The sequence below is a fragment of the Hemiscyllium ocellatum genome, chromosome 16, assembly GCF_020745735.1.
Source record: "Hemiscyllium ocellatum isolate sHemOce1 chromosome 16, sHemOce1.pat.X.cur, whole genome shotgun sequence".
Classification (NCBI taxonomy): Eukaryota; Metazoa; Chordata; class Chondrichthyes; order Orectolobiformes; family Hemiscylliidae; genus Hemiscyllium; species Hemiscyllium ocellatum.
In genome coordinates this window covers 9,594,275-9,614,564 of record NC_083416.1, presented here as the reverse complement: position 1 = coordinate 9,614,564, position 20,290 = coordinate 9,594,275, and the positions used below count along the sequence as shown (strand labels likewise).

Sequence of the window (20,290 nt, the reverse complement as noted above, 5' to 3'; positions counted from 1 at the left end):
GAGGGTTGCTGGAAAGGCAATTGTTCTTATTGTAGACCAATACTTGCTCAGAGAAGGTGGTGGTGACCTCTGATTTTGTTATTTTTTTACCGTCACATGTACTCAAGTGCAGGAGAATAGTGAATAATGCCTCTACACAAGGTGTCATCTTAGGTACAAGTAGATTAGATTTCCTACATTATGCAAACAGGCCATTTGGCCCAACAAGTCCACACAGACTCTCTGAGGAATAACCCTCCCAGACCCATTCCCCAGACTAATGCACCTAACACCATTGACAATTTAGCATGGCCAATTCACCTGGCCTGCACATCTTTAGATTGTGGGAGGAAACTGGAGCACCCAGAGGAAACCCACACAGACGCAGGGAGGGAATATGTAAGCTCTACACTGACAGTTACCCAAGTTGGGATTTGAACCCGTGACCCTGGTGCTGTGAGGTAACAGTACTAACCACTGAGCCACTGTGCAGCCCAAAAAGTGCCTACATTCAGAATCTTAATAACAAGGTAGAAAGAAAGAACAAAGTTTAAAAATTAAACGTGATTATGGTGAACAGTTACAGTCCATACAAGTGTATGTAGACCCACAATGGTGTAAAGGAGAGAGTTCCAGGATTTTGACCCAGTGGCAACAGCAATATATTTCAAGTCAGGATTTCATAGATACTGGCTTGGGGTGAATAGTATCAAAGGTTATGGGAAGAAAGTAGTGTTAGGCTATTAAGTTGGATGATCGGCCGTGACTTTAATGAATGGCGGAGCAGGGTGGAAGGGCCAAATGGCCTCCTTCTACTCCAATCTTCTATGTTCCTATGCAGGACTTGGAGAGGAACTTGCAGGTGATTTTGTTCTCATTTATCTGCATCCTTGTTCTTCGAGGTGGTAACGGCTTGGAATGTGCTGTCAGAAGAGTCTTGTTGAATTGCTGTAGTGCATCTTGTAGGTGGTACAGTCTGCTGCTACTGAGCAACCGAGGTGGAGGGAATAAATGTTGGTGGTGGAGTAAGGGATGTCACTCAGTGAGCTGTTTCATCCAGAGGCTTCTCGAGTGTTAACCAGCACTTATCCAGGCAAATGTGTTACGTGAAGCTCATCTTTGTGTTCATTAATGTCTCCAATTGAAAGATCAAGGAAGAGGTTAACTAAATCAGTGTATCTCGCAGCATTCAGACCGACTCAGTCTGGTTTTGGCAGACACATTGACTGCTAAGGGACCGACTCTAATTCAGGGCTGTCCAAACAACAATAACTCAAAAGCAAAATGCTGCAAGGAACTGGAAACCTGAAAAAATAGACAAAAAATGCTGCAAGGTCTGGCAGTATCTGTGGAGATGGAAATGGATCAGTGACCTCTCATCAGGATTAGGAAACATTAGGAATGTAATAAATTTTAGGCAGGTTTAAGAGGGAGGATTGGATACAAGAAAAGGTCTTGTGATGGGGTGGAATTCGAACTGGGGTTTTCTGTCACGTGTACTCAAGTACAAAGTATAGGAGACAGTGAAATGTGTACAATGTCACCACTCTCAGTGCCATATCGGTAAAAAGTACCGAGGTACAAATCTTAAGGTACTAAAATAGATTAAGTACAAAAATAAATAAAGAGAAATGTTAAAAGTTCTACATTAGCTCTTCATGGTATAAATTAGGAAGATAAAGAAATCATGAGGGGCCTGGATAGATTAGAGACAAGGTCTTTTCCTGGGGTGGTGGAGACCAGAACTAGAGGGGCATAGATTTAGGGTGAGAGGGGAAAAGATATGAGGGACCTAAAGGGCAACTTTTTCACATAGAGGGTGTAGCATGTATGGAATGAGCTGCCAGAGGAAGTGTTGGAGTCTGATACAATTACAGCTTTTAAAAGGCATCTGGATGGGTATATGAATAGGAAGAGTCTAGATTAGAGTGGTGCTGGATAAGCACAGCAAGTCAGACAGCATCCGAGGAGCAGGAGAATCGACGTTTCGGGCAGGAGCCCTTCATCAGGGCTCCTGCCCGAAACCTGATGAAGGACTTTTGCCTGAAACATCGATTTTCCTGCTCCTCGGATGATGCCTGAATTGCTGTGCTTTTCCAGCACCACTCTAACCTTGACTCTAACCTTCAGCATCTGCAGTCCTCACTTTCACCTATATGCATAGGAAAAATTCAGAGGGATATGGCCAAGTGGCAAATGGGACTAGATTAGGCTTGACTATGCAGTCAACATGGACGAGTTGGACCGAAGGGTCAGTTTCCGTGCTGTACAGCTGTATGACTCCAAATAAAGTTAAAAGGTAAGCATTATAGTCCTTCTATAGCCTGCTGTCTCTACAAACTCTGGGCTTTTCACATGTGTTCTCACTCTGCCCGCACTGCCGGGCTCATGAACTGTGACAGAGTGACCACAACAGGCCAGAGTCCACTGACCGATCCCCGCCCACCAACACACCCTCCCCCTCTGAGTCCCTGGCCTGCCTGCCACTCCCCGCTGGCCCACCAACCATCCTGCCCAGGCCAGACCTACCAACCTATCATTAAATGGCAAAAGTGATGATGGTCAAGATCAGAGGAATGGTAGTGGGTCAAATGAAAAGTATGTACCCAGAGGAAGAACAGCAAAAAGCATAAAAAGTAAAAAACAAAAGCAAAAATTTCTAAATTGTGTGGGACAAAATGGAGGGGAGTCTGAGTGTGGGTGGGACTGAGCATTTGGAGACATAATGTCATGAGAGTCCTCGGAAATATATCCAGGCAGAATTGGCAACTTCACCTTCATCCATGTACAGCACTGTGACAATCCGAAATTCCTCTCTCTCTGCTACTTCAGTCAGAGCACGAACTGGTTTAAAATAAATGGGCTTTAGTTTCTCTAGTATAGCATGGAGGCCATTTTGAAGCAGCAGTGTTCTACCATTGTTTTCTTGTGTCTCACAGTTTACCCCCAAGGCCACCATTTTGAGATAAGGCCATAGATTGCCAAGCAGAGACCAGCTGGGTTTTACAACCAGCTGCCCCTCATTCATAGTCTGACCCTGTGCTGGTGGTGATCAGACATCAAGAATGCGGGCTGGGCTGACTGACAGAATTGAGCAAGATCTCAGACCTCCTGGCCTAGCTGAGGTAAAACGATACAATTAGAGGGGAGAATCACAGCCTTTTCAGATGCATCATGGAAGGTATTCTGCCTGGGTATATCACAGCTTGGTACATCAACAGCCCTACCCAGGACTGTAAGAAACTACAGAAGGTTGTGAACACAGACCAGACCATCTCACAAGCCAACCTTCCATCCAAAGGCTCCATTTACACCTCTTGTTGCTGCGGAAAGGCTGCGATCATCATCAAAGACCACACCTACCCCGGTCATGCTCTCTTCAAACCTCTTCCGTCAGGCAGAAGGTACAGAAGCTTAAACACACACACCAACAGGTTCAAGAGCAGTCTCTTCCCTGCTCTTATCAAACTGCTGAATGGACACCTCTAACTTCAAATAATGTTGATCTTGCCTTGCTGTGCAGCTGTAACCCTGTATGCCTCACATCTCACCCTGTGATCTGTATGTCCTTGTATGTTATGATCTGCCTGTATTGCACGCAAAACAAAACTTTTCACTGCACTTAGGTACATGTGGTAACAGTAAATCAAATCAAATTAAATCAAGGCCACTCTGCCTTAAAGTCCCAGGATTGATGGAATGTGGTCATAGAAGCTGGAGACCTGGTCCCAGGCTGGAGAGTAAGTTGGCAGATAATTTAGAAGAAACTGAGGGAGGCTACTCAAGCGATAGTCACCAATGTTAAGGAGAACAGACATAGCTCCAAATCAGAAGATGACAGACCTTAATAGTGCATACCTAGTGAGAACTGACAGAATATTTGTGGAGTTTTATCCAGTCAAAGTTGCAGAGTGTAGTTATTCTAACTATCTGAATATCTAAGCAGCTCATTAGGTTGGTGAAATTCCAGCTGGTAAGCAGAGAATTAACACAATGAACTACCTGATCTTAATTAATTGGCTGCAGGTTTTAATAATGATACATGTTGGAGGGTTTGTACATAACTCTCTGACATCAGGGAGCTGCTTTGCTTAATTTAATCTCAAGAGGCAATAAACTGAATAAATCATCGACTGGCAGTTTGGAATAGCCTTGGAGATAATAAATTCAGACGTGTCACAGTGTAATGTTTTCTATCTTCACCTCTGCTCTGCCTTTAATTTCTGAAAGAATGTAGGCAGAGAAGAGATGGCACATTGTGCTTTGAAGTGAAAACCAGTGTGTTACAAAAAAATGACCGGAATGCTAAAAGATCTTACCTTGCTGCTAATTCTCTCCACAACCTTTTATTACTTTTAAGGTTGAACGTCTGATTGATCCCAGTTTAGGAACTTCAATTAAATAATACCAGCCATAATTTGAGGTGCTATCGTGCCGTTAATAGCACAACAGGGTGTTACAAAGCAAAGTTGTTAAGATTTGAATTGATATTGAATTCAAGGAGGAGTTAGGACAAATAACTAAAAGGTTGGTCAAAAGAGGTGGGTTTTAAAAATTGGGCTAAAGAAGGAAAGGAAGATAATAATAGGCTTGGAGCCTGGACAGTGAAAGGCATAGCTAGCCCAATTAAAAATGAGGATTCTGATGAGACCAGAATGAGATAAGCTTAGCTACCTTGGAATGTTGTGGGGCTGCAGGATATTACAGAGCCAGAGAGGAAGCAAGGCAATAGAAGGATTTGGAAGTTGAGTTATGAAATCAGTGATTTTTATTGGTGAATGTTGTTTTGGCTATATTGCTTTTCTCTGTGTCTGGTGCAGGCGATGTGTAAAGTGTTTGCAATTGTATATTGTGTGCTTCTGCTGACTGTAAACTTTGCCTTCAGAGGCTGAAATGGACTCTTTTTTTTGGGTTTCTGTCATTGTGGTACCTTTAAGAGGACAGTGACTTGTGTGAAATTCTGTATGCGTTTTATGTAGTGCTGTTTGTTTTGAGAAATTTTGGGCACCCTATGGCAATGTCCCTATTTCTCTTGTGTATCGTTATTGTTGTATTGTACTTTATGTAACTATGAATTAAAAACAAATAGAAGGACTTGGAAACATTGGAAGAAAATTTAAAATGGAGGCATTGTTTAACTCTGGGTATAGTAGATTAGTGAGCTTGGGAGTGATGGGTAAACGTGGATTAGGATCTAGGCAACAGAGCCCTGGATTGCGGAGATTAGTTCTGTCATTGCAATCACTGCTGCTACAATACAGCCTGGCAATGAATACTTCAAGAAATAATGGCTGCATTTCAGCTTCTAAATGTGCTATTTTGGCTCCAAAATGGCCATCCCCATGCACAGTTCTAGTGGGATAGAAATGAATGTCATTTTGTTGAGGGTCCTGGCGCATGCACAGGTACCTGCTGGAGGAATGCAGTAAAACAGGGTGATAATGCCGATCAGCGTGTGACATGGGTTTGGTGCCAGTGCTGCCAAATTAGAGTGGGCTGCACCAGCTAATGCCATGTCTTCAACAGCACATGTTGAACATGCACAAACAGGATACACATGGAACGTCTGACTATTAGCCTTCTGCTGTAGCTGACCTGATCAAGCTCATCAGCTGAATCCTCAGCAGCAGTGCTTATGTTGGACTCACTCCAGAATGATGTTTGACTCGATCTGTTGTAAAGTCACAGAGATATATAGCATGGAAACAGACCCTTCAGTCCAGCTCATTCAGGCCGACCAAATATCCTAAACTAACTTAGTCCCATTTGCCAGCACTTGGCCTATATCCCTTCCTATTTATGTATCCAATCAGATGCCTTTTAAATGTTGTAATTGTACCAGCTTCCAGCACTTCCTCTGGCAGCTCATTCCATACACACAACCATCCTCTGTGTGAGAGAGTCCCCTGCACTGATGGCATGCCTCTTATATCTGCTGTCTCACCACGAGCTTATCCTGCCTGGATGTTGGTGTCTGAGCTGGTATGAGGTTGAGCATTCTCATCTCCTCTTCCTCACTGTGTTCCTGGGCAGGTTAATGACCTTGCCCACCAGAAAAGAGAAATGTCTAAGGATGGGATTGTGATAGAAGGAGAGAGTTACACAACTCTCCTTCATTGTGTGAGAAGGATTACACAATGTGTAATCCATTATGTCACCTGGAGCTAGTAGTGTATGTAGATTGAAGGAGGAGGGCTCTGACAAGAAGAATTAGATGTGAGGATATACTTATCTTTGGTTTTAGTCCCATTGATGGTCACAGCACTGACCAGATGAGTGACGGGAGTCTGGTAATTGAACAGTGTGTGAGGCTGACCATGCTGTTGGTGGAATGTAGCATTCAATGATAACTTCACTCGCCTTAACACACCACCTGAAGATTATTTAATTTCTTATGGTTCTCTCTCCAGCTCCTCCTAGATTAGATTTTGATTTTATTGACTCGGAGAAAGTGAGGACTGCAGATGCTGGGGATCAGAGTCAAAAAGTGTGGCTCTAGAAAAGCACAGCAGGTCAGGCAGCATCCTAGGAGCAGGCGAGTTGACATTTTGGGCATAAGCCCTTCATCAGGAATGCCCCACTTGGAAATATTGACTCTCCTACTCCTCAGATGCCACCTGACCTGCTGTGCTTTTCCATTTCCACTTTTTTATTTTATTGTTATATGTACTTGAGTACAGGAGGTCAGTGAAAAGTGTATAATGGCGCTCCACTTGGCACCATCTTAGGTGCCAGATATACCCAGGTATAAAAATCTTAGGTACAAAATAGTAAAAGAAACAACGTTAAGCTTTGTCTTCAGAGAATAAGTAGAAAAATAAAGAAATCAGGAAATCTTAACATTAACTCCCAACAGCAACGGCTCCCTGCCTTTGGAATGTTTCTCTCCAGGGTCACCTGGTCCTGAATGGGTCAAACCCAATTTTCTGGACCTTGCTCTCTTTAAATACACACTCAAACTTCCATAAACACCTCTTGGCTTCTGCTCCAATCAAAATGCATCTCCATTTTCCTCGGATGGTGATGGCTAGCAGAGGGGACATAGCTTTAAACTGAGGGGTGATAGATATAGTACAGATGTCAGAGGTAGGGTCTTTACTCAGAGTAGTAAGGGCGTGGAATGCCCTGTCTGCGCCTGTAGTGGACCCGCCAACATTAAGGGCATTTAAATGGTCATTGGATAAACATATGGATAATAATGGAATTGTGTAGGATAGATGGGTTCCACAGGCTGGCACAACATCGAGGGTGAAGGGCCTGCACTGTGTTGTAATGTTCTATGTTCTACATTCCTGTTTAAAAACTACAGGCTGGCTTTAAGTAATGCTAGTTTCACATGAATGCAGGACCCCTGCAGAGATGTGTAGCCATTCAGCAGTGCAGTTAACATTAGATGCACAGGCAGCGGGCACGAGATTAGCTTGGCACCCGGCAAAGGAGGCAGGGAGTTAATTGTACAGATTGTCCTCCCCGTGCTTGTTTTCAAGTCTGTCCAATTTAAGGTCCTCATGATTTTAAGCAATAAATGTCCAGCCACAACTAAACAATTGGAGCCTCTGATGTGGCTCAGAGAGTGATCTCCTTTGGCCTGACACCAGTTCATGAGCAGCAAGTCTGGATTATTTCTGGCTCCATCAACCCAACTCTGGAGAAGATGCCAGGGGTGTATAGATTTTCATTGACAAGATCAAGAGGGGGCATGGATAGGATAAACAAGCAAAGTGTTTTTCCCTGGGGTGGGGGAGTCCAGAACTAGAGGGCATTGGGAGAGGGTGAGAGGGGAAAGATATTTAAGGGACCCAAGGGGCAACTTTTTCAAAGAGGGTGGTGCGTGTATGGAATTAGCTGCCAGAAGAAGTGGTGGAGGCTAGTACAATTACAACATTTAAAAGGCATCTAGCTAAGTACATGAATAGGAAGTGTTTAAAGGGATATGGGCCAAGTGTTGGCAAATGAGACTAGTTTCAGTTAGGATAGCTGGTTGGCATGGACGTGTTGGATCAAAGGGTCTGTTTCCATGCTGAGGGGGCTGCAAATGAATAGAATAGTCATTTATCATAACTTATATTTTTTACAAAAGAAAATACAGTAAAAAGTCTTCGTCACAATGCCACGTGTCAATACCAATGACAGAAGGCAGAGATGAGAAAAACGTTGAGACAATGTCCATCTGAGTTCAATTCCCGGCTCCTGGGTCTGGGAAAAGATAGTGCCACTGTAAAGACTGAGATGGCAGGCCAATAGAATGCCAGGGCGGAAGACTCCACTGAAGCTGCCTGTAGGATTTGGCCAATGGAATCCTGGGCAGTGCCACCGAGGAATCCAAACTGAATGACCACTGGGCGGCACGGTGGCACAGTGGTTAGCACTGCTGCCTCACAGCGCCTGAGACCCGGGTTCAATTCCCGACTCAGGCGACTGACTGTGTGGAGTTTGCACGTTCTCCCCGTGTCTGCGTGGGTTTCCTCCGGGTGCTCCGGTTTCCTCCCACTGTCCAAAGATGTGCGGGTCAGGTGAATTGGCCATGCTAAATTGCCCGTAGTGTTAGGTAAGGGGTAAATGTAGGGGTATGGGTGGGTTTCGCTTCGGCGGGTCGGTGTGGACTTGTTGGGCCGAAGGGCCTGTTTCCACACTGTAAGTCTAATCTAATCTGGACACTGTCGCAACGGCCAAGAGGAACTGCCAACACAGCAGCCAGCTGGAACATTCCTCCTCCCTAAGCCAATACCGGATGCCTGTGATTGGCTCTCGACCAGTCCTCTACTTGCTGCTGCTCTCAGACACCCTCTCCGGGATCACCAACTCGCTCACCGCCATCTACCAGACACCCACTCCAGGATCACCAAATCACTCACCGTCATCTACCAGACACCCTCCTCAGGATCACCAACTCGCTCACCGTCATCTACCAGACACCCTCCTCAGGATCACCAAATCACTCACCGCCATCTGCCAGACACCCTCTCCAGTGTCACCAAATCACTCACCGCCATCTACCAGACACCCACTCCAGGATCACCAAATCACTCACCGTCATCTACCAGACACCCTCCTCAGGATCACCAACTTGCTCACCGTCATCTACCAGACACCCTCCTCAGGATCACCAAATCACTCACCGCCATCTACCAGACACCCACTCCAGGATCACCAAATCACTCACCGCCATTCACCAGACACCCTCTCCAGTGTCACCAACTCACTCACTGCTATCTACCAGACACCGTCTCCAGGATCACCGGTCATCTGCCAGATGAGACGGTTTAGAGACCGGGCAGGAAAGATGGTTTGAAATGCCAGCTTCTGTTGTCCAGCATTTTGCTGCAGCTGTAAAGAAAGGAATAAAACAAAAAAAACCCTCCCATCCTTCGCCACACCTCCACATTACTTCTGTTGCCCATGATCCCTGTTTCTCATATTCTTTGTGTAAATCTGTCCTTTTACACACCCATGGTTCCTCATACTCTGCATGACAGCCTCTATCCCTCCACCTGAACCTATTGGCCCTCACCCTTTCCATGGCAATCTTTGCCTCATTACTAACATCCCTGGACCCTTCAGATTCTCCAATCCAATTAATTCTCCCCTAACAGAGAGGTGAATTCCCGATGAAGAGCTTGTGCTTGAAGTGTCAACTCTTCTGCTCCTCAGATGCTACCTGACCTGCTGTGCTTTTTCAGCGCCACACCCTTCAACTCTGATTTCCAGCATCTGCAGTCCTCACTTTTTCCAGAGAGGTGAATTACCAAAGCGCAGGGAGTTAGGGATTTGGAAGAAGAATTATAGGGGCTTGAGGAAAAACCTTGTAATCCAAAGGATGGTGCGTATGTGGAAACGCTACTCAGTTTGAAGATAGAGGCCGAAATCCTCCAACTTTATTGAGAGCTAACCTGGATCTGCACCTGTAAGACCATAAACTAGGAGCTGGTAAATGGGACGAGAATGGGCAACTTGTTCATTCACACAATGGGCTGAATGGTACATTACTGTGTTGTATCTTTTCTTTTGTTATAAGGCTGTTTATTGAGTCTGCATAATCATATCGTTATTTCATAAGGTGTCCAGATACTATTTTCTTAATAACAGATTCTAACACTTTCTGACCACCGACATCAAACTAAGAGGTCACCTGGGCTCTCTTTTCTCTGGCTCTCCCTTCTTAAATAGTGGGGTTGCATTTACTAACTTCCACTCTGCAAGAACTTTTCCAGAATCTATAGAATATTGAAGGTCAATGCAAAGACTATCTATGTAGCCACCACCTTCACTATTCTAGGATGTTCCTCCTCTGATCTAGGAGATTTTTCAAACTTCAGACTAATTCATTTTTTTGAAGTATTGCTTCTTTCGGTACCTAACGTTCATAAGCCCCAAGGTTTCCTAGCATTTCTGGATTTTCTATGTCTCCCTCTTTGAAAAGGACACATTTCAATTACTTTAACTTATCTGTCATTTCCCTATTCTCTAGTCTTCACCTGTAATAGACCCATACTCGTGCACATTAATCTGTTCCTTTTGACTTACCTCATAGGTTTTTAGAGCCGATCGTCGTAAGATCATAAAAAATACGAACAGGAGTATGATATTTGGCTCTTCGAGTCTAGCCCACCATTCAATAGGAGCATGGAGAATCCAACATTCCTGACGTCCACCTTCCTGCATTTTCCCTTTAACCCTTAAACTATTTGCTAGCTTGCATTTACCCTGTAACAATAACCCTCAGGCAGAGTGAAACAGCAAGCATTGATTTTTTTCCCCCAAATACTTAGGGTGTAGGAAATTTCAATAGCTTCTCCGCTCTCTTTCACGACTATGTTGACTGCTCACATAGTCCTGAAGCTTTAAAATTACTCTTATTAAAACTAAGATTAAAATTGCCCCTGACACCAAAAGTGTTGACTCCCTCCTTGAATCTTTTATCACAAAAGACACTGGCCAGCCACAATCCATTTCACGGTACAGCTTCTCTTCCCACCGGGCCCCTAGTTTCCCATGCCCCTAGTCCTTCAGTCCATCCATGTTGTTTTGGAGCTGCTTATTCAGACCAGAGAAATAATCAAGTCATTCAGTATGGAAACCAAGAACCTTCAGATCAACCAATCCGCGCCTACCATAATCCTAAACTGAACTAGTCCCACCTGCCTGCACTTTATTCATTTCCCTCCAAACATTTCTTACTCATGAACTTATCCAAACGTGCTCTAAATGTTGTAACTGTAACTGCATCCACCACTTCCCCTCGAAGTTCATTCCACACACGAATCTTATGGGCTGTGTTTGAGCATGTCTGCACTGGATATAGTTTCAACGCGCACAGATTGCCCATGGAGAAATGTTTTGCTGCTCCACTGCACTTCAATTACTTTTTATTGCTTTGGTTTGATTCTTAGCAAAATTAGCATTTAAAGTTATAATACATTGTAATTTGGCAGCTAATATGCACACAGCAAGCTCCCATGAACAGCAGTGAGATAAAGGCCAGATGATCATTATTTTTTAGTGATATATCGGATGAGGCCCAGGATGATGGGCGGACTTTTTTGCACATCTCCAAATTGTGAATTGGGATCTTGATCATCTTGAGGGAGAGTTTAGGGTACAATCCTATAATTCCTTGGCAGTTTCTGCTACCACATCCAAGTGATGCAAACACAGAACTTATCTTCAGTCCTTAAGTGGCTGACTAAAGCATGGAATTCAGGGATGAAAATTGATCTCATTTTAGCACTTTCTCACTTCTTTCCAATTCATTAAGCATCCCTACCTTCAGGTTATTATGTATTAAGCTCATTAGTTGCCTTTTGGCTGTTAGTGCCAACACAGTTGATGTTCCCTAGTGTTGATCTCTCTTCTGACCTTGTTGCCTCTCTGGTGCTACACAAATCCTATTTCGTACTTTAGTCGCCTTACAGAGCTCTCCTAGGCTTCACAAAGTACAGCTCCGTCAGAACGACAAGGCGCTTTCATCACAGACTGAACAGACCTCATTCCCATTCCAAGTTCCATCATCTCTTCAAATAGACTTCAGCACCATTGGCTTCACTTATGGCATGCTCCCTTTCTCCCCTGGCTACTCCTGTTTCCAAAATCGGCATCTATTCAGTCGGAAAGTATATCCCAGACCTTTAAGAATTCTTCCAGAAAATCCTTGCTTTGACACCAGATTGACTGCTTAAAAATTCTCCTCATACCATTTCTTCCGCTCCCCCTCACCATCAATCTGTGACTCTTTCTCTCTTTCCAAGACCTTTTAGCTTTAATTGAGGGGGTGATAAATATAGGACAGATGTCGGAGATTGTTTCTTTACTCAGAGAGTAGCAGGGGCGTGGAACACACTGCCTGCAACAGGAATAAACTTGACAACTTTACGGACATTTAAATGGTGATTGGACAAACAAATGGATAAAAATAGAATAGAATAGGACAGATGGGCTTCAGATTGGTTCCACAGGTCGGCACAACATCGAGGGCCGAAGGGCCTGTACTGCACTGCAATGTTTTCTGTTTTCCTTTCAGCTCTCACTGCTCACTTGCCTCAGTTGTTTTCAACTCAACAAAGTAGCCATCCCTTGCCATGTGTGAGGACCAACTCAAACTGATTACTTGATCAGCTCCAGTCCCTAAGCAAGGGATTGTCTGCACAACGTGATCCTGCTCTTGCTTTAGGCAAGACTTGTTCAAACTCCCTGCTTCAGCCTGGTGGCTAAACCTGCTTGCAAGATCCCAAAGATATTTAAAGTTGTGTGTGCGTGTTTTTTAAAAAAAATAATCAGAAGTAATTGGTTTTCTTTTTCTGTCCACAGAATTTCTATAAGGATATCAACCGAGAAGAGATGTACATAAGGTATGTGCATAATAATGTTCAGTCATAACCATGCAATCTGTCTTCTTTATAAGTTCAGCCGTGCAGACTCATATTTCACCTGATGTAGTATGCTGCCACCAGACTACCATTAACTCCTCATTTCTGACATGAAAGGGAGAGTTTATGTCTGCTACTCATTAGCAATAGGAAATCTGCCTGTTGCTTTGAAATTAAACTTCAGAATGTGAAAAATAATTAACTAATGCAGCACGATGCATTACGGTGGCTCAGTGGTTAGCACTGCTGCCTCACAGCACCAGGGCCCCAGGTTCAATTCCAGCCTCGGGAGTCTGTGTGGAGTTTGCACATTCTCCTTGTTCTGCGTGGGTTTCCTCTGGGTGTTCCGGTTTCCTCCCACAGCCCAAAGATGTGCAGGTCAGGTGAATTGGCCATGTTGAATTGTCAGAGGGAAATGGGTCCGGGTGGGTTCCTCTTCGGAGGGTCAGTGTGGACTGGTTGGGTGGAAGGGCCTGTTTCCACACTGTAGGGAATCTAATCTAGTCAAATCAGAGCTGAGGCAGAGATGAATCTTTACTGATCATAGATTAGTGTGCCTTATATCTGTTCATCTAAAATGCAGCCAAATCAGTAACATCCCATCTTCAGCCCTTCCTTGACCCACCAAGATTCAGGATTTGAAAGTAGTTTTGCTCAGTAGCTAGAGGGTCACACTATTCGGTCACTTTCGGGTTACTGAATAAAGAGTTTAAAAAAAACAAACTAATTCTTACCTATAAGCACGTATACACCCTGCCCCAAGAGCAGTATATGGAGAAAGTGAAGGCCGCAGATGCTGGAGATTAGAGTCTAAGGTGTGGCGCTGGAAAAGCACAGCACGTCAGGCAACATCTGAGGAGCAGGAGAATCAACGTTTTGGGCATAAGCCCTTCATCAGGAATGAGCAGTACCAATCTAGCAGCAATGTCACCAAGTGCAAACTCCATCGTGATCCAGTGAGAAGATTTATGCAGTTAAAGGATCCTGTAACAGGCCATTGACAGATCATGATGTGACAGGAATGGGGCCAAGGTCAGGAAAACACATGCTTACGAGGAAGAAGATGATAAGTAGCACTCAATATTTTGTGTGAATATAGGTGGACTTGTAATCAGGCTCCTGAAATCACAGTTAAGAAGTCAGGTACTTCAATGCTCACCTCAGTGACTCCACTAGAGTCAACGTTTTCAAAGATATACCTGCTAGACTGGGTCTAAAGCAAGAGCTGAGGTAACCAACAAGAGGGGCACCTCATCATCACCAACTATCAGTAGCAGATGGTTCTGTCCATGATAGTATTGGTAAATATGACCACTGCATTTTTTGTGGAAATGAAGTCTAATCTTCACACTGAGGATACTTCCACTGAGTTGTGTGGTGCTATCAGTGTGCTGAATTGGTCATATTTTGAAAAGATCTATTAATTCAGGACTGGTATCCATAAGGTGCTGGGGGTTAGCAACAGCATTAGAATTGCATTGAACAACAATTTCTTAATTCAGACCAGGCATAATCCCTCATTATCCAGTGTATTAATCCTGGTTCAATGAAACGTGAAGGACGACATATTAGGAGTAGCATCAGCTATACCTGAAAATAAGGTGTCTACCTGGGAAAGCCACAATGCAGGCTCCTCGCATGCCAAGCCAAGAAAGTAGCATTCATTGGACAGGGCTGAGTGATCCCTCGGCCAAAGAATCAGACATACGTCCGATAACACCTGGTCATGAATGGCGGTGCACCATTAAATAGTTAACAGGAGGTGGAGGTTTCATACATAACCCCATCCTTAATGATGGGAGACCCCAGCTCATTAGTGCAAAGGGCAAGACTGATGCAGTGCCAATTGGCCGATCTTGACGTCCTCCAGTGGTCCTCAGCATCACAGTTGCCAATCCTCAGCCAATTTGACTCACTCCATGCGATACCACGACTTGGCTGAAGCCACTGAAAACTGCAAAGGCTATTGGCCCTGATGATATTCCAGCAACAGTATTGAAGACTTGTACAGAACTGGTCACATGCCCTCGATAAACTGTTATAGCTGTACTAGAACACTAACATAGCAATGTGGAATGTTGTACAAATATGTCCTGTGCACAAAAAGCAGATCATGTCCAACCTGGTCGATTACTACCCTATCAGTCAATTTTCAATTATCAGTGAAGTGATAGAACTGCTCATTAACTCTGCTATCAATCAGATTCAAAAAGTCTGGCACTGGAAAAGCACAGCTGGTCAGGCAGCATCCGAGGAGCAGGAGAGTCAATGTTGTTAGCAAAAGCTCCTTCCTGATGAAGGACTTTTGCTCGAAACATCAACTCTCCTGTTCCTCGGATGCTGCCTGACTGGCTGTGCTTTTCCAATGCCACACTTTTTGACTCTGATCTCCAGCATCTGCAGTCCTCACTTTCTCCTAGTGCTATCAATCAGCCCTTGCAAAACAATAACACACACTCAATGATGCTTTGGTTTGGGTTCCACCATAGCCATGCAGGTCCTGACCTCATTACAGCTGGGGTCCAAATACAGGCAAATGAAGAATGGGAAGCGTGAGTCCCTCCTCTTGACATCAAGACAGCATTTGACTGAGTGAGGCATTGAGGCATCCTAACCAAAGTAGAGTCAATGGGAACCAAAGTAAAGTTTTGTGCTAGTTGAAGACATATCCCTCACAAAGAAAGATAGTTGTGGTTTTTGGATGTCTGTCATCTCAACCTTGGTACGTCATTGCAGCAGTTAGTTCCACAAGGTCATGTCTTCAGCCCAAACATCCAGTGGTGGAGGCTGGTATAATTGCAACACTTAAAGGCATTTGGATGGGTATATGAGTAGGAAGAGTTTGGAGAGATATTACCCAGGTGCTGGGAGGTGGGACTAGATTGGGTTAGGATATCTGGTTGGCATGGACAGGTTGGACCGAAGGGTCTGTTCCATGCTGTACATCTCTATGACTATATGGCTGCTTCATCAATGACCTTCCGCCAATCATAAGTTTGATGGTGATTTCACAATGTTCAGGACCATTCATGATATCTCCGATACTGAAGCAGTTTGTAACCAAATGCAGCAAGACCTGAATGATGTGATCAGATAATCAGAAGACAGCAGAGGTTCAAGTAGGGAGTCATCACCATATAACATAGAATGTAAAACTCAGATCATTACAGGTCGTACAGGCCTTTCTGCTCTCACTGTTGCACCGATTTGTGGAATCAATCTGAAGCCCATCTCACCTACGCTATTCCATTCTTGTACATATGCTTATCCAATGACCATTTAAATGCCCTTAAAGTTGGCGAGTCTACTACTGTTGCAGGCAGGACGTTCCACGCCCCTACTACTACTCTGAGTAAAGAAACTATCTCTGACATCTGTCCTATATCTATCACCCCTCAATTTAAAGCTATGTCTCCTTATGCTAGCCATTGCTATCCAAGGAAAAAGATAACCCTCTGATTATCTTATGTCTCAAAAACCACTCTCACCTGAGTAAAAACCCTGAAATTCTCTCCATAAGAACACTCTAGTTGCACCTATCCCACAAGATAATGTTTCTATGAACTTTTTAATGATAAATAAGAAGGGTAAAAAATGCTGGTCTGACTAGTGATGTCCACATCCCATGAATGAATTAAAAAAAAACACAGGGAGGATACAAAGAGGCTGGTTTGTGAGATGGGGAGGTGGTGGTTACAGGGACAGGGCATGGGAGCAGAAATTCCCCTGATCAAGTGCAAAGAACTATTAGAAAGTATTGGATAGAGGTTTGAGGCGATATGTTGGTACTGAGTTAGGGGAACTTTATTAACGTCTAACTGTGAGTGACCTGAAAAGAATAACTAACCTAAACTCACAAAGGTAGCTCTACACACATCAAGGGTGGCACAGTGGTTAGCACTGCTGCCTCACAGTGCCAGAGACCCGGGTTCAATCCCTGACTCAGGCGACTGACTGTGTAGAGTTTGCACATTCTCCCCGTGTCTGTGTGGGTTTCTCCGGGTGCTTTGGTTTCCTCCCACAGTCCTAAGATGTGCAGGTTAGGTAAATTAGCCATGCTAAATTGCCTGTAGTGTTAGGTAAAGGGGTAAATGTAGGGGAATGGGTGGGTTGCGGGTCGGTGTGGACTTGTTGGGCTGAAGGGCCTGTTTCCACACTGTAAGTAATCTAATCTAATCAATACAATTCAAGTTTTTCTTTTAAACGATTATTTGAATGATCTTGTACCCAAAGGAACCTTACTGTTCAGGAACACATGTCAGACATGTGTCGTGAATGCCCTCCTATTCTACCTAACAGCCTATTGTCTGTCTGTCTGTCTGTCTCTCTCTCTCTCTCTCTCTCTCTCTCTCTTTCTTTCTCTCTCTCTCTGTCAAGAGTGACAAAAACAACTTGTCATGTGACCTTCTAGTCAGCTTGAAACTGTAAAGCTGCAAGATCCACCTCAGAAAAAATTGAGTTGCTCTTGTCCAGAGCCCTTCTCAACTGTGGTCTTTCACTGATGTTGGATAAAGGTCAAGGTTGATGCTGTGTGATTGGGGGTCCTGGGGGAAGGGGATGGGGTGTTGTTCCTCCAGTTGGCGGGTGGCTTTGGCTTGGCAGTGGAGGAGGCCCAGGACTTGCATGCCCTTGGTGGAGTGGGAGGGGGAGTGGGAAGTAGTCGGGATCAGGGCGGTGGGGTTGTTTGGTGTGTGCCAAAAAGTGTGACGCTGGAAAAGCACAACAGATCAGGCAGCATCCGAGGAGCTGGAGAGTCAACATTTGTTTGGTGCATGTGTCCCTGAGGTGTTCCCTGAAATGCTTCCCCCCTCCACACTCCTGATGAAGGGCTTATGCCTGAACTGTCGACTTTCCTGCTTCTCGGACGCTACCTGACCTGCTATGCTTTTCCAGCGCTACACTTTTCGACTTTAGATAGAGGACTGAAATTGGCCTGGAGACTGGAAGAACTGCCCTGCCATTCTTCAAATATGCCATGGACATCCTTTCTGTCGACCTGAGGGAACAGACAAAATCCTGATTTGACATTTTATTTGCAAGGTGGCACTTTGGAAACTGCTGCACTCTCTCAGCGCTGCACTGTGCTGTCAACTCTGTTGAATCCATGACCTTCACACGCTGATACGTATTCGATACGTCCCGAGGAGGAGAGAGGGTAAAAGTAACAAAAACGATTGATCTCTGCTGTTAGTTCTCCCAACTGGAATAATGTGAATGAGTTTTGATTGATTGGGCGCAGAGTGACATCGAAAGTGTTTGGGTTTCGACACCTGAGGGACAGGCTGGATGGATCAGAGAGCCTTTTTCCAGTTCCTCAGTGTTTCTAGATAAATAATTCCTTGATTAATTATTCACCCTATCTTCAAATTACTGATCTTGCTTGTACATTTCTGACTTGGGTGAGTGAAGAAAGCTAACAATTGTCGTCTTCTCCAGCCCAAAACTCAAATTAAACTCCCACATAAAACTGAAAGCCTGTATATTGTATAACAATAAGAGTGTGATCTGAAGACAGTAATCTAATCCCAACGTTCAGGTGCAGCATATTGGAATTCTGCTCGCATGCTTTCTAATGTAATTGAGGTCTCTCAATTAGATTACTGCTTTGTAATCACTCCTAGGCATTAAATATAAACCAGTGAAATCACTCACTGATTTGTCGTCACCTCCTATTGGTGCCTGAGTTTTATTTACGATGTGATCCCTTCCATTTCTTTTGACTCATGAAGTTCTTACAATCCCATAGCTGCTGCAGGACCAGTGTAACACTCAGGAGGGTCTTCATCCTTACAGTAGCCGCAGTAATTGGCCTTCCCGTTCCTACCCCTCTCATCAGCCGACCTCAGGGCTCAATCAGGATGGACATTTCTCGAAGTGGAGAATCGTCCTGAATGGTTTCTGATCTGACTCATAGTTAGCTCTTCTGTGGGATAGCATAACATTGCAGGAGCCTGAGACTTTGTGATGCATCCCAGCCTAAGTGTACTCACAAAGGAGACTAATTGGGATAATGTCATTTGCAGATATGATACCACAGTAAGCATATCCAGTCAAGATGGAGAGCGCCATGAAAACAAATGATCTAAATCAATAAAATGTACATTAGTTCTGGCAGGATAGCCATCTGCTTTACTCCCTTTCCTTTACAATATGCGTAATCAGACTGAAATATAGAATTCCGACAGTTGGAAGCGGTCCATTCAGCCCATCAAGTTCTCACAGACCATCCAAAGAGCATCCCACCCAGTCCCTGGCACCCTGCATTTCCCCATGGCTAATCTACTCAGCCTGCACATTCGTGGACACTATGGTCAATTTAGCATGGCCAATCCACCCAGCCTGCACATCTTTGGACTGTGGGAAGAAACAAGAGCATCCGCAGTAAACCTACACAGAGCCAGGGAGAATGTACAAACTCCATGCAGACAGTTGCCCGAGGCTGGAATCGTACTGGGGTCCCTGGTGATATGAGGCAGCAGTGCTAACCACTGAGCCACCGTGCCGTCTCTGAGAGGCTAACTGGGTTACATGAAGAAACCCAGCTCCACAGTTAACTCTCAGCGACGTCAATCAGACTGGCGTCACTCAGAGGATTCTGGTATGACAGCCATGGTAGACAAGCTTCGCTGGCAAAATGTTTGAGAATTCTAGCCTCACTTCAGGGACTCGAGTGCAGTTACCATCTCTCCAGTGCAATCTTTATGGTCCTTGCCCCACTATCCACCTTCAAGATACCATGAACTTGGTTGAACTAAAAGGCAAAGATTGATGGATTTCAAGAATAGGAATATCAAGAAGCACAGAAAGGAGAGTAAATGGAGTTAGATTTAGACTTCTGTCAGGTGTACTCAAATACAATGCACACAACACACACACACACACACACACACACACACACACACACACACACACACACACACACACACACACACACACACACACACAACACGTACACTGCCCACAACATGCACACTGCACACAGGGAGACATACAACAAACACACACACACACACACACACACACGCGCACTGCGCACAACACACGCACACAACATACACACTGCGCACAACACACACGCACAGGGAGACACGCATGCACACTGCACACAGGGAGATACACACTGCGCACAACACACGCACTGTGCACAGGGAGACACACACACACACACACTGCACACAGGGAGACACACACTGTGCACAACACACACGCTGCACACAACACACACACTGCACACAGGGAGACATACTGCGCACAACACACATGTACTGCGCACAACACACACACACTGCGCACAACACACACACTGCACACGGAGACACACAACACACACACTGCACACAGGGAGACACGCACTGTGCACAACACACACTGCGCACAACACGCACACACTACACACAGGGAGACGCACATAGAACATAGAAAAATACAGCGCAGTACACGCCCTTCGG

At 44.7% G+C, this 20,290-nt stretch overlaps 1 protein-coding gene across 1 annotated transcript in view; it reads left to right on the top strand.

Annotated features, from left to right (window-relative positions):
- Positions 1–20,290, top strand: part of LOC132823334 (dedicator of cytokinesis protein 2-like) — a 717,727-nt gene that overhangs the window by 585,274 nt on the left and 112,163 nt on the right. Inside the window, exon 36 of the mRNA XM_060837030.1 lies at positions 12,784–12,824. Coding sequence (XP_060693013.1) covers positions 12,784–12,824 — 41 coding nt within the window. The remainder of the gene's footprint in view (positions 1–12,783; positions 12,825–20,290) is intronic.